General features: G+C 34.6%; 1 protein-coding gene and 1 pseudogene across 2 annotated transcripts; one reads left to right on the forward strand and one right to left on the reverse strand.

Moving 5' to 3' along the window:
- Window positions 2,348-7,110, forward strand: LOC109353377 (protein S-acyltransferase 18). 2 transcript variants are annotated; one of them, XM_019595618.1, is made up of 9 exons: window positions 2,348-2,486; window positions 2,601-2,714; window positions 2,801-3,130; window positions 3,473-3,541; window positions 5,476-5,547; window positions 5,644-5,772; window positions 5,880-5,960; window positions 6,184-6,345; window positions 6,430-7,110. In XM_019595618.1, exons 1-9 carry the CDS (start codon window positions 2,445-2,447, stop codon window positions 6,934-6,936), a joined length of 1,506 nt encoding a protein of 501 aa, XP_019451163.1. In that variant the 5' UTR covers window positions 2,348-2,444; the 3' UTR covers window positions 6,937-7,110. The 2 variants fall into 2 exon arrangements, with proteins under 2 accessions (XP_019451163.1, XP_019451161.1); XM_019595616.1 differs by lacking the exons at window positions 2,348-2,486; window positions 2,601-2,714; window positions 2,801-3,130; window positions 3,473-3,541 and adding exons at window positions 3,920-4,058; window positions 4,173-4,286; window positions 4,373-4,702; window positions 5,045-5,113.
- On the reverse strand, window positions 7,927-13,585 carry LOC109353602 (annotated as a pseudogene).

Raw genomic sequence — 21,379 nt, forward strand, 5'->3', positions numbered from 1 at the left:
TAGGTCTATAAAATGGTACATAAACCCATAATTCCTTCCTAAATTCTTATATATACACATGTAGTAACAAAATTAAAACACAATGATAATCCAAAAATGTGATGTTATATTGTTGAATAATGATATTATCTTTTTAATTTATAATTATGATGTAATGTTATATCGATTAAACAATTCTTACTAAATAAGTTTTTCATATTATAATATTGAAGTGATTTGTTTTTTATATTTGTTTTAGCAAAATGAGTTTTGCTTGATAGACAATTTAAAATGTGTTTAAATTATATTTTATATTTTTTCTCATTTTTGATGGCCTAAATATCATATAAAATTATAAAAACATACATAAAATTTATTCATAATTAGTTTTTAAATTTTTGTATAACTTATCTAGTTGTTCATGAAGACCAGGTATAAAAATGAATAAACTAAATGGGTCTGAATAATACATTACCTAAATTCATTGTCATCCTATGAGAATTAGAATATAATCTTTGTCCTCTAGTACGTACATACTCTATTTGAAGACATTTTACCCCATATGAATTTAATCATAATTGATAGGCAAGTCCTTCTTCCCACTCATACAATTGCTTGCATCAAAGTCAATATACCAAAAAAATTGTCTTCATCTCCCTGACACAAAAGTTGCTTCTTCATGGTAGGATAGGTTCATCCCTAAGTAATATAATGCCTATATCTAAAACAACAATTATAACCTCTAATCTTAAACTTATCATATTTTCTTTCTCCTCCTTATCCTTTTGTCTCTCAAAGAACATATTGCTTGGAGAAAATAAGAACATCCTTCCATCTCACAAATCATCTATTAACTATTAGTGTGTTTTGACAAACACTCAACTGAGGAAAAGGGGTTGGTGCCATTATTGAGTTTTAGAGAGAGAAAGAGATTGATTCTAGTGAGAGAAAAAATAGTGAGAATATGAGGAGGAAAACAAAAAAAGGGATCGAGTGGATTTTGAAGCTATCGTATATGAAAATTGCTTCATTTTAAAGATGTAATATGAAACTTGATTATATTGGTTTGATCTCCTTGGAGCAAGGTAGAAGAAATATGATAAAAGTAAGAATTGAATGAGCTAAGAGAACTATGTTAGTTAAATAAAAAGAGGAATATGAAGCAACATAAAGGAATGATCAAATGTGAGTTAACACCATTAACATGGGGTTAGTGGTTGATGGTGAGGTGGAAAAAAAAGTTACACATGTCATTATGTGATTTGATTGAGTATCAATAGACTAGCACTTAAGGTATTGCACTTAGTACCTTAAGTGCTAGTCGTATCCAATCATATTATGACATCTATAAGCTTTTTTTCACCCACCATCAACCAATAATCCATTGTTAATGGTATTAACTCATTTTTAACCTTTTGAATCTCCTGTCTTTTGCTTCACATTCCTCTTCTTTATTCAATGAACATTCTCCATTCATATCTTTTCATATTTTCTAAGTTTCACCTCATCTCTAATAGGAAAAAAGTAATTTGAAACACAATTTTCATAATCAAAAAGTTAAAAAAAACTTGTACTACCAAATCCATCTCAATCTCGACTTATAATAGTAAATCACATAACTTCAAACTTTCATTAAAGTTTTTATGTCATATGGTTTTCATAGATAATCACTTTCTTCCATAAAAGAACATATTAAATCATTTCTTCACGAGGAAAAAGGGTTGGTGCCATTATTGAGTTTTAGAAAGAGAAAGAGATTGATTCTGGTGAGAGAGAGAGAATAATGAGAGGAGGAAAGCAGAGAAAGGGATCAAGTGGATTTTGAAGTTATCATATATGAAAATTGCTTCATTTTGAAGATGCAATATAAAACTTGATTATATTGGTTTGATCTCCTTAGAGCAAGGTAGGGGAAATATGATAAAGGTAAAAATTGAATGAACAAGATAACTATGTTAGTGGAATAAAGAGAGGAATATGAAGTAGCATACAAGGAAGAAGGAAAGGTTAAATGTGAGTTAACATAGGGTTGACGGTGAGGTGAGATAAAAAAAGGTTACACATGTCATTATATGATTAGGTACCAATAATACTAGCACCTAAGGTACTGCACCTTAAGTTTAGTCCTATGTGAAAATATACAATTTTTTTCAAATGAAATGACTATCAATGTTACTGAATGAAAAGCCCATAAATTCAGGAGAGAGTACAGCCCATAGCTTCCACAGACTCTGTCTTTTGTTTTGGTAAATAAACTTTGTCGTACTTTACTTTGGTTAAACAAAACTAGAGTTGCTGGTAACCGTTGGATGAAGATAAAAAGGAAGATCCCACCCGTCGATTAGCATCTAGCGCCTTACACTTCAATTTTGAAAACAAAGACCGTTGAGGAAACTCTGAAAAAAGAAGGAAGCTACTCTTTTCTCTTTCTCTCTCTCTGCTTTACCATTCACATTTCACATACCATGAGACGTCATGGCTGGCAACCACCTCTCCACCCTTTACAGGTTCCATTCCATTTATTCTTTTCATTTATTTTTTATTATTGCCGATATCGTTCGATCCATCTAGTCGACTCAACTTTGTGTTTCTATTTCTGATTGGAAATCTGGCACATGCAGTTTGTTGGAATGGCAGTTTACATTTTTCTGGTGGTTTGTTTCTACGCTTTCCTCGGACTATTCCTAGGAAACCCAAAAGCCGAAATCACACTCATTCTCATTTTCTCCTTTGTGGTATTAACTCAATTTTCTGCATTTTTTGTAAAAATCGCAGCTTTATTAAGAAACCCATTGACCCTTTTGTTTGTATTTTTTATCAGGCATTATCGGTTATGTTTCTGTTTATAAGGTGTACTTCAATTGACCCAACAGACAAAACCAGCTTCAGGAAGAAGAAAAAAGCTAAATCTAATTCAGTTCCCAAGCTGAATTATGGGTTTATTATGGGTCAGATTGTGATGAGGTTTATTAGGAGAGTGGAAAGGAAGTTGCTTAGGACTTTTATTCAGAGAAAGTACCTTGATCCGTTGAAGACGAGTTCTCAGATGGAGCTTTTGCTCCCATTTCCCCTTGTTACTAAAGATGATGATGCCCTTTCCCCTAATATCAAAGATGATGATATCTCATTTTGTACACTTTGTGATTTTGAGGTACCTCTTTTTCAATAACTTCAAAGTCTTATTTAATATGTTAGAGTAAATACAACAATATGCATGCAAATGTCCCTAGGAATCTCAAATATCAAATTAGTCCTTTTCGGGTCAAACTTTAGGGACAGGTTAGTTCTAAATGGGGACTAAGTTGATTAGCGTTTAAGATTCTTAAGATCATATTGAGAATTTTCGTTTCGGGGGACTAAATCTTTGAGGGCATTTTTGTAGGGACAAACTTGGGCATTTAATCTAATGGTTTTATTGGGCTTCTAATGAGTCAGTTAATTTTATTTTAGACTATGCCCTTCATTCAAAATCTTATCATTTTCTGTTGATCAGGTGAAAAAACACAGTAAGCACTGCAGGACCTGCAACCGCTGCGTTGAAGGGTTCGATCACCATTGCAGGGTCAGTATTAGTCATTACTTGTTTCGAGTAAATATCCATTTTAGTCTCTCATGTTTTTCGACCTTACCGGTTTGGTCCCTCAAAATTTGAAAAAACCCAAAATGATGTCCTAAGGTACTGCACCTTAAGTTTAGTCCTATGTGAAAATATACAATTTTTTTCAAATGAAATGACTATCAATGTTACTGAATGAAAAGCCCATAAATTCAGGAGAGAGTACAGCCCATAGCTTCCACAGACTCTGTCTTTTGTTTTGGTAAATAAACTTTGTCGTACTTTACTTTGGTTAAACAAAACTAGAGTTGCTGGTAACCGTTGGATGAAGATAAAAAGGAAGATCCCACCCGTCGATTAGCATCTAGCGCCTTACACTTCAATTTTGAAAACAAAGACCGTTGAGGAAACTCTGAAAAAAGAAGGAAGCTACTCTTTTCTCTTTCTCTCTCTCTGCTTTACCATTCACATTTCACATACCATGAGACGTCATGGCTGGCAACCACCTCTCCACCCTTTACAGGTTCCATTCCATTTATTCTTTTCATTTATTTTTTATTATTGCCGATATCGTTCGATCCATCTAGTCGACTCAACTTTGTGTTTCTATTTCTGATTGGAAATCTGGCACATGCAGTTTGTTGGAATGGCAGTTTACATTTTTCTGGTGGTTTGTTTCTACGCTTTCCTCGGACTATTCCTAGGAAACCCAAAAGCCGAAATCACACTCATTCTCATTTTCTCCTTTGTGGTATTAACTCAATTTTCTGCATTTTTTGTAAAAATCGCAGCTTTATTAAGAAACCCATTGACCCTTTTGTTTGTATTTTTTATCAGGCATTATCGGTTATGTTTCTGTTTATAAGGTGTACTTCAATTGACCCAACAGACAAAACCAGCTTCAGGAAGAAGAAAAAAGCTAAATCTAATTCAGTTCCCAAGCTGAATTATGGGTTTATTATGGGTCAGATTGTGATGAGGTTTATTAGGAGAGTGGAAAGGAAGTTGCTTAGGACTTTTATTCAGAGAAAGTACCTTGATCCGTTGAAGACGAGTTCTCAGATGGAGCTTTTGCTCCCATTTCCCCTTGTTACTAAAGATGATGATGCCCTTTCCCCTAATATCAAAGATGATGATATCTCATTTTGTACACTTTGTGATTTTGAGGTACCTCTTTTTCAATAACTTCAAAGTCTTATTTAATATGTTAGAGTAAATACAACAATATGCATGCAAATGTCCCTAGGAATCTCAAATATCAAATTAGTCCTTTTCGGGTCAAACTTTAGGGACAGGTTAGTTCTAAATGGGGACTAAGTTGATTAGCGTTTAAGATTCTTAAGATCATATTGAGAATTTTCGTTTCGGGGGACTAAATCTTTGAGGGCATTTTTGTAGGGACAAACTTGGGCATTTAATCTAATGGTTTTATTGGGCTTCTAATGAGTCAGTTAATTTTATTTTAGACTATGCCCTTCATTCAAAATCTTATCATTTTCTGTTGATCAGGTGAAAAAACACAGTAAGCACTGCAGGACCTGCAACCGCTGCGTTGAAGGGTTCGATCACCATTGCAGGGTCAGTATTAGTCATTACTTGTTTCGAGTAAATATCCATTTTAGTCTCTCATGTTTTTCGACCTTACCGGTTTGGTCCCTCAAAATTTGAAAAAACCCAAAATGATGTACAAAAATTTCAAATGTGAGTCAAATTAGTCATTTTTAGCATGTTTTAAAACACTTGTTAGAAACTAATTTGACCCAAAAAGGACTAGTTTAACCCACATTTGAGACCATTTTGGGTTTTTCTATTGTTGAATGACCAAACTGGTAAGGTCGAAAACCAAGAGAGACTAAAATGGGTAATTACTCTGCTGTTATAGCATTTGTGAAGTCTCTCTACTCTTTTATTATGATATGTATTTGTTTTGTTTATTCCAGTGGTTGAATAACTGTATTGGAAAAAAGAACTACACCACGTTCTTTCTTCTCATGATGTTCGTCCTGTTAATGGTCAGTATTATACTCTCTTGCAATTTACACAGAAATAGAAGTGTTTCAGTGGCATTAGTTGATCTTTTTTTCTAAGGTTGTCTGTTACTTGTACAGCTTATCATTGAAGGAGGGACTGCAATTGCGATATTTGTCAGGTGCTTTGCGGATAAAAAAGGAATAGAAAAGGAGCTTCAGAAGAAGCTTTATGTAGAGTTTCCAAGAGGACTTCTTGCCGCCATATGTGTAATAGTCATCTGAATTATTTTGTGCATTTCTGCAATCTATGAGAGACTTTAATTTTGGATTTAACATCACTTTTGATTTGCTTTGAACTTCCTGAAATGTTACAGGTATTGCTTCTTTTATTGACAGCATATAGTTCAGCAGCAATGGGACAGCTTTTCTTCTTTCATATGGTTCTGATACGTAAGGTAGTTCTCTCTTCTTCATAGAATCTATCGATTATGTATTACTATTCATTAGAATATAAGACATTTAATAGTCACTTTGTCAAAGTGATACTACTAGCTTTTCATAATAGCCTGTGATACTACTATGCTTTTCATCCCATGAATTGATTTCATTACGCTTTTATTCTTTTGCTGGAATGTTGGTTGGTACTGACTCATATTATTATGCGTTTTATTAATGCAGGGGATGAGAACCTATGACTATATCCTGGCAATGAAAGAAAATAACGAAGCCATGGAACTCGAATCATTTGATGATTCTGATTTCTCTTCAGATGATGAGAGCATTGATTTTGATTCACCCGAAAAACCAACACTAATGTCAAGGTTTCTGTGCAAAAACCAGGTAAGAATTAGATAGTAGGCTGCATCAGTTTTAATGCCATAATTTTGACTTAAATCTTACAGGCTAGTGTCTTTTGAGTTTCAGGGCTCACCTAGGTTGTCTATTCGGATTGAAGGAGAAATCATGCCTGACCCCTTGATCAAGAAACAGAAATTCCATGTAAGCATTAACCCATGGAAACTCATAAAGTTCACCAGAGAGAAAGCCATGCTGGCAGCTGAGAAGGCCAGGGAAAGGCTTGTGAAAGAAAAGCAAACAGGCGAAAATAATAACTCGTTAAAACCTCTTCCGGTAGAGACAAAATGTGGACCATTGATGAATGCAGATAGAAATGTGGGCATTGAGGCATCTGGCTTAACACCTAGTATGGCAAAAGGTAGACTTTCACCAGGAAGATTTTCAAGCCCAAGAAGGAGATTAAGCTCACCAACAGTGTTTTCTAGCAGCATACTAGCTTCTCCACAAAACAAATTTCGAAGCAGTTTTGACTTAAAGCTAACTGGTGTATCCAGGGAGCTTGAAACGCATATTTCAAGGCAGGTTCTATGTTCAGTGATCAGCAAAGATGGAAATGAATCATCCCCAAGATAGACAATGTATTTAAAAGTTGAGATTCTCAATCTAGAGAAAGATCTGTTGATAACTTTGATATGTCCATTTTCTATGTAATATAGATTCCTTATAATTTATACATGGGATGGATAAACTTTTTTATGTAACATTTGTTCTTTGCTTCATACATGAGGTGCACCTGTTAGTGTGGCTCATTAGATCTACTTATTTATAAAGGAAATGCAATCATGTTATATGCCTAGCTCTAAAATGTTATCTTATTACGTTCTGTTTTGGTGAATTATCTGTAATTTTAAACTAAGCTTTTCTTAAATGAACACATTTTAGCAAGACAAGTTATTGAGCTTATTAGCCCCTTCACCCTACCCACCCAAAATAAAAATGAAAATATATCAACTATGCTTTAAGTGTAAGAAGGCATTTCCATGGCAAAGTCAAGTCAAGAAGCTCATGCCGCAGAGTTCTGTTGCAAGGTCTATATTAGTAACATACTAATAAAAGAAAAATGGTACATAAAATTGGACAAATCACTGATACATCCTTTTAAGCTTCCTCACTCCAAGAAATTCATGGGCCACTCAATCTTATGACTCCCAAGTTTATTTCATAGCTATTATTAAGAATCCAGGCTCTATCTCCTCGCTTCTGAATTCTAAATTCACAAGTTTCAATGAATAATTAACACAGCAGGAAATCTCACAGAACAGTACCACATTAAGAAAATATGTAGGTTTTAAATGTATTCACAACTTACAAATATTGGCTTGTATGTTTCAGCTTCAACTTTGTCATCATGATAGGGAGAATATATGAACAAACATAAAATTATAAATAAAGAAAGAAATTCGAAGTTATATTGATTACAATTACAATACTAATGGTAAAATTTGCAATATCTATAATCTATACTGAGACTAATTGTAGGCACTGGGAATTACATCAATGACAACAATATGAATCAATTTTGTTACATAAAAAGGAAAACAAGAGTTATGTATTGGCTTTCATATTCACTTTTAAAATCGAGTAAAAAGAAGTAGTGGATTAAATAAAAGGAAAAATTCACACTGTTGCAGCACTTGTGTGAAGTTGGACTAAGGAAGCATAAAATCCATCCTTGATGTTAATGAGTGTTTCATGCCTTCCTTTTTCCACTATAACTCCATTCTTCACCACAGCAATCACATCCGCATTTTTTATCGTAGATAAGCGATGCGCCACAACCACGGTAGTCCTATTCACCGTGACTTTGTCTAATGCATCTTGAACAATTCTCTCTGACTCAGCATCTAACGCGCTTGTGGCTTCGACTAGTAACAATATCTTTGGACTTTTAATTATAGCGCGCGCAATGGCTACTCGTTGCTTTTGTCCACCTGACAATTGAGTTCCCCTTTCTCCCACAATAGTATCATAACCCTGTAATGAAAATCTTGAAGTTAAGTACATTTTCCTACTTGAACAATTCACACAATCAGAGGGAAAGTTTACTTTGGAGAGAAATTTATGCAACAACTTACAGGACTAAGGTACACTTAACTCAATCACATCAATGGTTATGATAGATAGTGAAAATTAAGTTTTGATATAATAACATTTTTCTACTAATTAATAATGTATTGACATAGTGTTCCCATCTTAATTGCACTAGGTTAGGTGAGTAATTTTCCAAACAAGGAAGACTGAAAAAATGTTTGGCAGTGCTTTATTTTCACTTTTTTTACCTGTTGTAAAGCAGTGATGAATCTATGTGCATTGGCCATTTTTGCTGCAACTATGATTTCTGCTTCAGTTGCATTGCCTCCCTTACCATGGGCAACATTGTCGCGAATAGTTTCATTGAACAGCACTGGTTCTTGGCTTACAAATCCCATCTGCTGCCTTAACCACTTGAGCTGTAACTGCCGAATTTGTATCCCATCAAGTGTGATTTCACCTGAATCAGGATCATAAAATCTTTGTAACAAGGCAATCACTGTGGATTTTCCACTTCCACCAACGAGAGCCACTGTCTGTAACAACAATTTTAATAGTTACCATCAGCTTACTTTAACTATGACATTTAATTTAATTCAGCTGCCTTTTAATATGAAAAGGAGTTGAAAAAGTTCAAACTCAAACTTTACCTTGCCAGAATGGATAGTCAGGTTTAGGTCTCTGAAAATATTTATATCCGGCCTAGATGAATACTTGAAGCTTATATGACGAAGTTCAATTTCTCCCTTGACACTTTCCAGCGTGGTACCAGACTCATCACTAGGATCTATGTTTGACTTCTTATCGATTATTCCAAATATGGACGCAGTAGCTGATTTGGCTTTGCTCAGGAGCAAGAGAGCTTGATTGGGAAGTTCCAACAGATGTCATACTTAGCGCATAGAAAACCTGAAAAACATGAAAATGACTACACCTTTAGAAGGAAAATTAAATTGCTGAATGTAATACTAGTATACTTATTCTCCACAAGTTGATAGTGAATTTTGGACAAGTGTGAAAGAGTTAGTACCCTGAAAACATCTGCGAATGTTATCTTCCCTTGCCTTCACAAATCTAGCTCCAGCATAGAAACTTGTTGCATAGACACAAAACAGTAAGAAAAATGAAACTCCAAACCCTGATCCACTGATCAACCCTAGGCGTATCCCTGTTTTCATAGGACCTTCACATTTCTTCCTGTATAGTTCCATAACCTTATCTTCTGCGCAGAAAGAAGCTACTGTTCTTATGCTTCCAACAGCATCATTAGCAACTTGGCTTGCTTCCTCATACATCATCTGCAACAATGCTACTATATTGATAATCTGTCACATAATCTATGATTCTAACTGCATGTATTCATTTTATTTTACTTTTTCTGGAAAGTATCTCAGTAAGATTGATTATAAACAATCTAGAATGCACAATATGCTAATCAAACATATGCTAATTGTAGTTACTTATATAGCTTTAAATAACTATGAAAAATAAACTCACCTTTGCATCAGCGCTGAATCCTTTCATGAATTTCATTTGAGCATATCCCTTTAGTCCAATTAGGGGAATCAAGACAGGAATAATCAACGCCAGTTCCCAGCTTGCAGTGAAAGCAATAATCAAACCTGCTAACACAGTTGCTAAATTTCCGATTAATAGTCCCACGGCATCACCAACAAGGGCACGCACAGATGCAGCATCTGCCGAGAGCCTTGCACCAATTGCACCACTTGAGTTCTCAGGCACATCGAACCAACCAAGCTCCATGTTCACCACCTTCTCAAAACATATATGCCTGATACGTTGGATTAACTTGCATCCAGCCACAGAGAAAAAGTATGCCCGTGCTGGTATTATCAGGAATGATGCAATACCAAGGACCATAAACATTATCGACCAAAAATTTGAGTCCCTTTTCATCTTATCAAAAGGTTCATAAAATGTTTTGATGACATTTGAAATCAACAGGCCAAATATTGGAAGTATAACACCATTTGCTACAGCAGCTACACATCCAATCAGAAGCACTGGAATCTCTGGCTTGTTGAGGGAAGCAAGGCGCCACAGTGGAACCTCCGTGATTTTTCTTTGGCTTGTGAGTTTTTAGGTTCAGTATCAATGCCGTTAACTCTTGCAGATAAACGAAGAGAAGCTGAAAATGAAAGGCGAATGCTATTCACTAAGGATGATGCTCGACTAATAGATCTTCCAAGAGACTTCCTTTGACTAGATTGTCTAGAGGATGCTGCTGAAAGTTCACTCTTCTTCCAATGATCTGCAGTTTCTTCTGTTCCCTTGTTTACTTCTTGTAAACGTATAAGTTGAGAGTAAGCTCCCTCAGGATCCCTGAGTAATTCTGAGTGCGTACCTGGTTAATAAACAAATAAAGTTGTAGTGAGGGATAAACAAAACAATGACTGAATAAGTGAAAAGAAACCATGTTTTGACATACCTTTCTCAACCATCTTCCCTCTATGAATTACAGCAATCATGTCAGCATTTCTCACAGTGCTCAGGCGATGGGCCACAGCAACAGTTGTGCGATTGACCATGATCCTGTCTAGCGCATCTTGCACCACCCTTTCAGACTACGCATCAAGTGCACTTGTAGCTTCATCTAGAAGTAGAATCCTTGGATTTTTTAGGATTGCTCTTGCTATCGCAATGCGTTGCTTCTGTCCACCAGACAACTGAGTTCCATGCTCACCAACCATTGTGTCCAATCCCTGGAAGCAAAAGTAAAATGCTCAACGTTAACAAGTTAAAGATTATGAATCAAGAAATAGGTTTGAAACTGTTGTAGTATGGCTAGAACCTAGAACCTGTGGCAATTTATCGATGAACTTAGCAGCATTTGCGAGTTCAGTTGCTTTTTTATTTGTTCAATTGTTGCTCCTTCCTTTCCATATGCAATGTTATCCTTAATTCTAGATGCAAACAACACTGGCTCCTGGCTGACAAGGCCAATTTTCCCTCTGATCCACCTAAGCTGAAATTCTTTCAGGTTAATGCCATGAATAAGAACTTCACCTGCCTGTGGATCATAGAATCTTTCTACTAAGCTGATAACTGTAGATTTTCCACTTCCACTTTGTCCAACTAAAGCTAAGGTTGTGCCGCTAGCTATATGAAGAGAAAATCCATTGAATATCAACTCATCAGGTCTTGCTGGATAACTGAAATACACTTCTCTTAACTCTATTTCACCCTGAATATCCTCTAATTTTTTTCCATTTGGGTCATAAGCATCTATCTCTGGCTTCCTCTCAATTGTTTCAAACATTTTGAAAGCTGCAGCCTGACCCGCAGCAAAAGAACTCATGCTAGGTGATGCCTGGCCTAGAGACCTTAAATATACATCAGTATGAAAACAAATTATGTAAATAAGTATATGTTTGAATCAATTTATCACCATAACCGTGTGTGATCTGTGTTGGAGTAAATGAAGAGAAAAAAATAACATTTAAATTAAGCTATTACTTACATAGATGCCATTAGCACAGCAGTAATAACATTGATCACTGTGCCACCATCATATCCTTTTTCCATTATCATCTTTGCACCAAACCATATAGCCAAGGCATAACCACAAAAAACAACAAGCATAACAGTGCCTAGTCCTGCTCCGGCAATGGAGCCTTCATGAACTCCTGACTTGTAAGCATCCTCGAGAAATTTGTTATAACTAGATACTGCTTGTTTTTCACCAGTAAAAGATGCAACCTGGAAGAAAATGAAAATAAACCATTGTCAATATCATAGCAAGAAATAAGCACATGTTACTGAGAAACTATAGAATTTTCCATATACTATGCTTTGGTTTTACAACATACAGTTCTTATTGATCCAATTGTCTGCTCAACTACATGTGCTGCTTTTGCATAAGCAGTTTGACCTCTAGAAGCCATCCTGCCTATGATGATGGTCATGGTCGCGCCCGAGACAACAAGAAGTGGAAAAGTGGCCATCATGACAAGGGTAAGTAAGAAGCCACCCTTTGACAAATGCCACCACAAAGCCTCCAATGAATGATGCAATTAGCTGTACAAACTTGCCAACCTGTTCAGACAAGCAATGTTTCGGTAAATTCAAAACCAGTTTTTGCTCCTACACATATTTCAATCCGAAGTCTATAATATTACTTACTTTCTCTCCCATTGCATCTTGGATGAGAACAGTGTCACCTGACATTCTCCCTATCACCTCTCCGGTGTTCGTTTCCTTATCAAAGAAAGCAACATCTTGCCTTAGTATAGTTTTCAAATACAATCCCCTTATTCTTGCAGCTTGTCTCTCCCCTGCGATCATCCAACATTTAACCTCTGGAACAAAAATGAAATCCTTCTGTCAGCTTCAGTCTAATGATTCAAAGTTAATTGTGGTATATACAAAAAACATTGTGCGATCTTAATTGCAATAGAACAAATATTATTTGGATGATTGACTCATCATACAACTTCTCGAAACACTTAAAAAATTTATGTACAAAGTACTTGTCCTTTGCTCACAAACTATGAGGTGTGGCAAGAGATTGCTTGTATCAGTTCTTGATATCACATTCTCAATTGCAATATATACTATATACTTACGAAGGAATGCTGCCAAACCACTTCCTATAGCCAAGTATACATATCCCAGAGAGACCTGCAAGCAGAACCACGTCAATCACAAAATACAACCGAAGATTACCACAATTGAACAAAACTCTAAGAATATTATCTCATTTCTCTGATTTTAACCTTGGAGACTTCTTTTACTATATTGTCCGTTATCTGGTTACTTCCGAAGCCATTGACCATTTGACCGAACAATAATGTCATGAGAGGCATACTTATTCCATTTCCAATGGCACCAATGGTTCCAACAATCATCAAAAGAATATCAGTTGAGTCTGCAAAAGAGAACAACCTGTGAAATGGAACAGTCTCAGGTTTCTCTTTCTCTTTTTGTTTGCTCTTTTCGCCATTTGTGTCTGTAGGAGGATCATTTGATGTTGTGGCCTCATCAAGGCCATTCTCTGAAGCCATATTAGATCAGTGTGTTGATTGTCTTCTTTATTCAACCTATGAAAAACAATTCACACTAAGCAAAGTTAAGAACACCACCAAAGATCACAAACTATATAGCTAAGAAAAACAAATGAAGATAACTAATTTATTATAGAATCAAGGTCAAGTTGAAGTGTTGAACTTGATGCAGATAACATATGAATTTCAATGAGAAAAAGTATTGGTAGGACCCAGATGGTATTTTAAAGATAAGTAAATACTTATTTTTGTCCCTTCAAAATTTCACTTGTATCAATTTTGTCTCTCAAAAATTGAAAGACTCCACAATGCTCCCAAAAAATATTAAATGTGGCTCAAATTAATTATTTTTAGCATATTTTATAATACTCGACTAATTTTATCAACATTTGATATTTTCTGAAACAGTTTTTCAATTTTTGAGTACTGCAAATTTTGAGTGATCAAGATAGGTATTTAATCCGTAAAGATTCATTCACCAAACAGGTAATCAAATGTGAAACTTTAAACTTGAAGCATCAGAAAGCAAAGCAAATTGAGAAACAACAAGGTGTGCTCTCCAAGTGGTTCCAGAGTTAGATTTTTTTCACAAATCACAACCATAACATGAAGCCAAGAAAATGAGTAATGTGTTATTTCATGTAAAAAGTTTCTAGCCAAATATATCTACTATCTACTATCTTCTTTATAAGAATGCAATGGGCTGCTGTAATTACCATTTTAGACATTCTACAAATTTGACACTTGTATTTTTAGGGGTTAAAATTGTAATAGCAAAATATCTTTTTTAAATAAAATAAAAAAATGAATTACATCTTTATTTTACAAATGTAATGACACACATCTCCTTTTTTTCCACTCACCCCTATGACACACGTCTCATTTTGACACACGTCTCAAATGTATACCCATTTCATTTCACTTTTCCTTCTTCTTACCCCTCCATTTACTATTTTTTGCGTTTATTCTGTTTCCATAGTTATTCCTTTTTTTTCTTCTCTCTTTCTTAGTTGTTTCTCACTTTCTTCTGTTCACCACCTTTTCTGCATGTCCATTATTTTCTTTCTGACCATTATTACAATCATCTCACTCTATGTTTTGTTTACAAGGGCCTCTTACTTCTCTTCTTTTTCAATCTGTTAGATGACTTTATTATTTTTCATAGATGTTACTAGATAGTGGGGTGGTTACTAAACAGTGAAAGTGTTAGTAGATAATGGTGTTATGTTATCTAATCCAGTACTCTTCTTTCTTATTTCCTATTTCATTTCTTCTTCTTCAGGTCTATACTTAAAGTAACACAATACATCAGGTGTCAAAGTATCTTATTCTACATTTATGCTTAAAAAACCGATTTTTAGTGTAGAAATGTTTTAGATCCTATTTTTATCGTTAAAAATTGGATATTTATTATACATCAGTTTGATTTTAGCTTAAAAATTCAATCTTTATCATAGAAATGTTCTAGATCTATTTATATGGTTAAAAATCATATCTTTACCGTAAAAATGTTCTGGATTCTACTTTTATTTTAAAAATCGGACATTTATCATACATTACTTAGACTTATTGATTAAATATTCATTCTTTAGTGTAGAAATGTCCATAACTTTTATATTTTTCATAGATGTTACTAGATAGTGAGGTGGTTACTAAATAGTGAAAGTGTTAGTAGATAGTTGTGTTATGTTATCTAATCCGCTACTTTTCATTTCTTCTTTCTTATTTCCTATTTCATTTCTTCTTATTTAGGTCTATATTTAAAGTAACACAACACATCAGGTATCAAAGTATCTTATTCTACATTTCTCCTTAAAAAACCGATTTTTAGTGTACAAATGTTTAAGATCCTATTTTTATCGTTAAAAATGAATATTTATTATACATTAGTTGGATTTTTGCTTAAAAATTCAATCGTTATCATAGAAATGTTCTAGATCTATTTATATGGTTAAAAATCATATCTTTATTGTATATTTCTTACATTTTTTGCTTAAAAATATAATCTTTACCGTAAAAATGTTCTGGACTCTACTTTTATGTTTAAAAATTGGACATTTATTATACATTACCCGGACTTATTGATTAAATATTCATTCTTTAGTATAGAAATGTTCTAGATCTTTTTTTATTTTTAAAAATTGGATCTTTGTTATACATTACTTGAATTTTTGTTCAAAATTTTATTCTTTAGCACTGAAATGTTCTAGATCCTTTTTTATGGTTAAAAATTGGAACAATGTTAGTTGTGATTACATCTATTTAATCTATTATGTTCTATAATAAAACATGTAAGACATATGAAGGAAACATCAAAATCTCTATAATAGAACTCACATCCAACATAGATCTCTCAGTGTGGTGTGAAGACGGATTTTTATAGTGATATTTTTCTATCAATAACGCTGAGTAACGCTGATTAAACTATGTGTTGGTAACATTATTTTTCGTTTTATTGATATTTTCTGTCCAGAAGTTGTATCTAATAGTGTCTGAAATTTGTGATATTTCTTTATGTACATTTAAGAACTCTTCTGATATTCTTCTCCTACCTTATTTAATAAAGAACGCCATACCTTATTTAATAAAAGTGTATGATATTATAAAATGCATTACTAATGACTTATGACAGATCTCCGAGTTTATTATATTGATATTGTTAGTTCATTATATTGATACTTCTTTTCCACATGGGTCCCACATGATAGTTAAAAAATACAATAGAAATAATAGACAAATAGTTCAATTTTATTAAATGAAAAAAAAAAGACTTCTTGAATATGTACATTGCAATTTATACTCTGATATATATATATATATATATATATATATGTGTGAATCTAGAGAAAATTTGAGTGTAGATTACTAATTATAATGATTTCAATCTAAAGCTGATTTTATATATAATTTTTATTATTATAAGCGAACAGATAACATTTTTTATTAACAAGTAAAATAAATGTATAATTAGTATAGTAAAATATAATAAGATATGATGTTATGATATAATATAATATGTTGCAAAATACTGGTAAAATGAGATAGGCTATGATACTGGTAGAGATTATAAATTGTGCGATGACCTGATAGTAATATTTACACAGAATGTTTTCAGACTAAAAATCACAGGTACTGCAAAATGTGAAATGCAAATATGCACTTCCTGTTAAAATGTAATTCATTGCTAATTAGAAGTTAGTTGTAATCCTTCTATAAATAGTATATTGTAATTCAAATAGTAGTTAATACATATACCAAAATATAATGATTCAGATTTTTCATTCTATTGATGCAAGATTCACTCATTCACTATTCTAATTCATTCTTCCAATAACTCTCACACAAACACTCAACTTCATCTCATCTCTATACACAATTCTCTTCTCTATTCTTTTCTTACTTTCTTTTCTGTTCTGCAACAAAAGCAAGGAAACAACTAAGTCTTTGATTTCCAACTCCAACAGTGGTATCAAGAGCTATAAGGTCAGGGTCTGTGGTGGTGCAAAGATTGGGTGCAAGAAGCTTCAAGGAGTGAGGCTCACAGATTTAAAACGAAGCTACAAGACAGAAGGGAATTCTGAGGTTTAGTTAGAAGAATGGCAACTTCAAATGGGTTTGCAATGAATCTTCCAATTCTTGATGGCAAGAACTATGACCATTGGAGCATTCAAATGAAGGCGATTTTTGGGTTTCAAGAATGCCTTGATGTGGTGAAAGCTAGTATGCCAATGGCTGATGAAAATTCAGTGGAGTATAGGGAAGCAAGCAAGGGAGATTGCAAGGCAATCTTCTTGATCCACCAATGTGTGGATAGAGCCAATTTTAAAAAGATTTCTGCAATATCTTGTTCAAAGGAAGCTTGGGAGATATTGGAGATGAATTACACTGGTGGAAAGAGAGTTAAGAAGGTGAGATTGCTGACACTCAAAAGACAGTTTGAGTTGATTCAAATGGATGAGCAAGAATCCATAGCTGAGTATCTCAACAGGATAAGGGGCTTGATCAATCAAATGAAGGGGTGTGGAGAGACACTGAGGGAACAACATGCAGTGGAGAAAATTCTCAGAACTCTCCATCCAAAGTTTGATCATATTGTAGCAGCTATAAAGGAAGCAAAGGATCTTGACAATCTTACAATTGATGAATTGCAAGCAAATATTAATGGAGAGGCAGATTTATAGACAATTAGATCATGCTTTGAGTGCACAGTTCAAGAAGAAGGGTGGTCTTGGACAGAATGATAGATTCAGAAGAGACAAGGCAAAATGGCAAGGTGGTAGGAGATTTGAAACTGATAACTCCAAGCTTGGACTGAACTCACAACAAAGAACTAACTCTAGCAATCAGAGTAATGGTTGTGAAGTAAGTAGAGCCAAGAAAGGGAATAATCAGTTGGTTGGAATGCACAAGAAAGACAAGAGCAAAATTCAGTGCTTCAATTGCAGAAATTGGGGACACTTTGTCTCAGAATGTAAAGAAAGAAGAGTCATCCATACTAAAGAAGCAAAAGCAAGGCTAGCTAAAGATGAAGAATTAGAGGAAGAGATGTTATTGATGGCCAGAAGCATTGATTCTTGTCAAGAAATTAGTGAATCAGATGATGCTCTACTCATGGTGACAAATCAACAAGAACAGAATTCAAGTAGTTGGTATCTTGATTCAGGTTGTTCTAATCACATGACAGGAAACAAGGATTGGTTTGTAACATTAGACAATTCAATTGAAACCAGAATCAAGTTTGCTGATGATAGCATCATCAAGACAGAAGGAATTGGTAAAGTAATGATCAAGAAGAAGGATGGATCAATCTCATACATCTCAAGTGTGCTATATGTGCCAAGAATGAAGAGCAATCTTCTAAGTCTTGGACAATTGCTTGAGAAAGGGTACAAGATGAGATTGGAAGAGAAGATGTTCAAAGTGTTCAACAAAAAGGGAGTGTTAGTCTTGAAAGCCTCTCTAGCACAAAACAGGACTTTCAAGATTGGCATTCAGCTTGGAAATCAAAAGTGTCTAGGATCCATAACAGATGATAAGTGGATTTGGCACCAAAGATTTGGACATCTTAACTTCAAGAGTCTTGAATTACTGAGCCAAGGTGAAATAGTTCAAGGATTACCTACTTTCAGAGCCTTAAATGATGTATGTGATAACTGTCTTGCAAGCAAACAAACCAGAAATACATTCTGCTCACAAATTCCAACTAAAACCACTCAACCACTTAAGGTGGTTTACACTGATGTATGTGATCCTATGGAAACAAATTCACTTGGAGGAAGCATATATTTTGTGACTTTCAAGGATGATTTCACAAGAAAGCTTTGGATCTATGCAATAGAAAAGAAAAGTGATGTGTTTGTCAAGTTCAAAAGCTTCAAAGCAGTAGCAGAAAAGCAGTGTGGAAAGAGTCTAAAACTGATTAGGAGTGATGGTGGAGGAGAGTATATCTCTCATGAGTTTCAAAAACATTGTGAAGTTGAAGGCATAACTCATGAGATAACTGCTCCATACACTCCTCAACATAATGGAGCAGCTGAGAGAGTGAATAGAACTGTGTTGAATATGGCAAGAAGTATGCTCAAAACAAAGCAACTACCAAAGAAGTTATGGGCAGAAGCAGTTGCAACAGCAGCCTTCATATTGAATAGATGCCTTACTAAGAGGTTGGAGAACAAGACTCCAGAAGAAGCTTGGACAGGATTCAAACCAAATGTTAGTCATTTCAAAGTGTTTGGATCTATATGCTTTAAACATATATCAGATAGTAGGAGGAAGAAGTTGGATTATAAAGGTGAGAAATTGATTTTTCTGGGTTATCACTCAACAGGGGCTTACAAAGTGTATAGTCCTAAGACCAACACAGTCTCATATAGCAGAGATCTGAGGTTTATGGAGAGTGAAGCTTGGAATTGGGATGAAACCAATGTAGTCTCAACCAAACCAGCTAAATTGATGATTGATAACTCAGAGCCAGAGATAGAAACTCAAACAAACAATTAGGAGCAACCTAATGTAGTTGATAGACCTCAGAGATCAAGAAATCTGCCAACAAGGTTCAGAGACTATGAAGTCTTTAATGATTCTGAAATCAATCATGAAGGAGATTTTGTGCACATGGCACTGTTAGCTGAGGTGGAACCTGTCTCATTTGATCAAGCAATGAAACAACAATGTTGGATTGAAGCAATGAAGGAAGAAATTCATTCCATAGAAAATAATGACACATGGGAGCTTACATCATTGCCAAAGAACAAGAAGCCTATCCTAGTAAAATGGGTGTACAAAGTGAAACTGAAGCCTGACGGAACTGTTTCTAAGCACAAGGCAAGACTTGTTGCTAAAGGGTTCTTGCAGAAACAAGGCTTGGATTTTGAAGAAGTCTTTGCACCAGTGGCCAGAATAGAAACCATAAGGCTTGTCATAGCTATTGCAAGTTCAAGAGGGTGGTTAATTTGCCAAATGGATGTGAAATCTGCCTTCTTAAATGGTCCAATAGACAAGGAAGTATATGTGGTACAACCTCCTGGTTTCATAGTTCCAGATCAAGAACACAAAGTCTATAGATTGCACAAAATGATAGATGGATTCTTGCTAAAACTTGGATTTCTGAGATGCATCAATGAGCATGGTATCTACACTAAAGAAGTCACTACTGAAGCCTCTATAGTGATATGCTTATATGTGGATGACTTGCTCATCACAGGTAACAACAATGATCAGATTGAATGGTTTAAAAAGAAGTTGAAACATGAGTTTGAGATGACTGATCTAGGAAGCCTTTCATACTTCATAGGAATGGAATTTCTCAGAATAGAAGCAGGGATCTTGATGCACCAAAAGAAGTATATCTCTGATATACTTGTAAGATTCAACATGGCAGAGTGTAATTCAGTCTCAACACCAATTGAAACTAGTCATTTTCTATGCAACTTAAACACTGAGAATTCAGAAAATGGTGCAGTGGACTCAACTCTTTTCAGACAAATGATAGGGTCTCTAAGATATGTTTGCAACACAAGACCTGATCTAGCCTATGCAGTGGGGTTAGTAAGCAGGTATATGGAGAATCCTAAGCATTCTCATCTAGTAGCGGTGAAGAGGATACTAAGGTATCTCAAAGGTAGCATGAATTTTGGCATATTGTTTCTAGCATTCAAAAACACAAAGTAGAGCAGAAAGATGAACATCATTCATGGATACACTGATGCTGATTGGTGTGGTGATAAGGATGATAGGAAAAGCACAAGTGGCTACTTATTCAAGCTTGGTGAAGCACCAATAAGTTGGTACTCAAAGAAACAGAAAGTGGTTGCTCTTTCTTCCTGTGAAGCCGAGTATATATCAACATGTTTTGGTGGACAAAAAAATTTGTGGTTGAAGGCACTACTCATGGAATTGGGAATGCAGAATGATGAGCCAATGGGGATATTTGTTGACAACAAATCAGCAATAAACTTGGCAAAGAATCCAGTGGCTCATGGTATGAGCAAACATATAGAGACCAAGTACCATTTCATAAGAGATCAAGTGGAGAAGAACAACTTGAGTTTAGTGTTTTGCAAATCAAATGAGCAACTAGCTGATATACTTACAAAGCCTTTGAAGATGAGTGATTTTGAAAGGCAGAGGATTCAATTAGGTGTTATTAGTATAGATAGCATGAATTAAGGGGGTGTGTTAAAATGTAACTCATTGCTAATTGGAAGTTAGTTGTAATCCTTCTATAAATAGTATGTTGTAATTCAAATAGTAGTTAATGCATATACCAAAATAGAATGATTCAGATTTTTCATTCTATTGATGCAAGATTCACTCATTCACTATTCTAATTCATTCTTCCAATAACTCTCACACAAACACTCAACTTCATCTCATCTCTATACACAATTCTCTTCTCTATTTTTTTCTTACTTTCTTTTTTGTTCTGCAACAAAAGTAGAAGCAAGGAAACAACTAAGTCT

The sequence above is a fragment of the Lupinus angustifolius genome, chromosome LG08 (genome assembly GCF_001865875.1).
Source record: "Lupinus angustifolius cultivar Tanjil chromosome LG08, LupAngTanjil_v1.0, whole genome shotgun sequence".
NCBI classification, from domain to species: Eukaryota; Viridiplantae; Streptophyta; class Magnoliopsida; order Fabales; family Fabaceae; genus Lupinus; species Lupinus angustifolius.

Bases quoted from the DNA above. Each gene is read 5' to 3' on its own strand.
- LOC109353377 (XM_019595618.1), top strand. From the start codon at position 2,445: ATGAGACGTCATGGCTGGCAACCACCTCTCCACCCTTTACAG. The intron at 2,715-2,800 runs GTATTAACTCAA...ATTTTTTATCAG, and splicing joins TTCTCATTTTCTCCTTTGTG to GCATTATCGGTTATGTTTCT. The intron at 5,773-5,879 runs GTAATAGTCATC...GAAATGTTACAG, and splicing joins GACTTCTTGCCGCCATATGT to GTATTGCTTCTTTTATTGAC.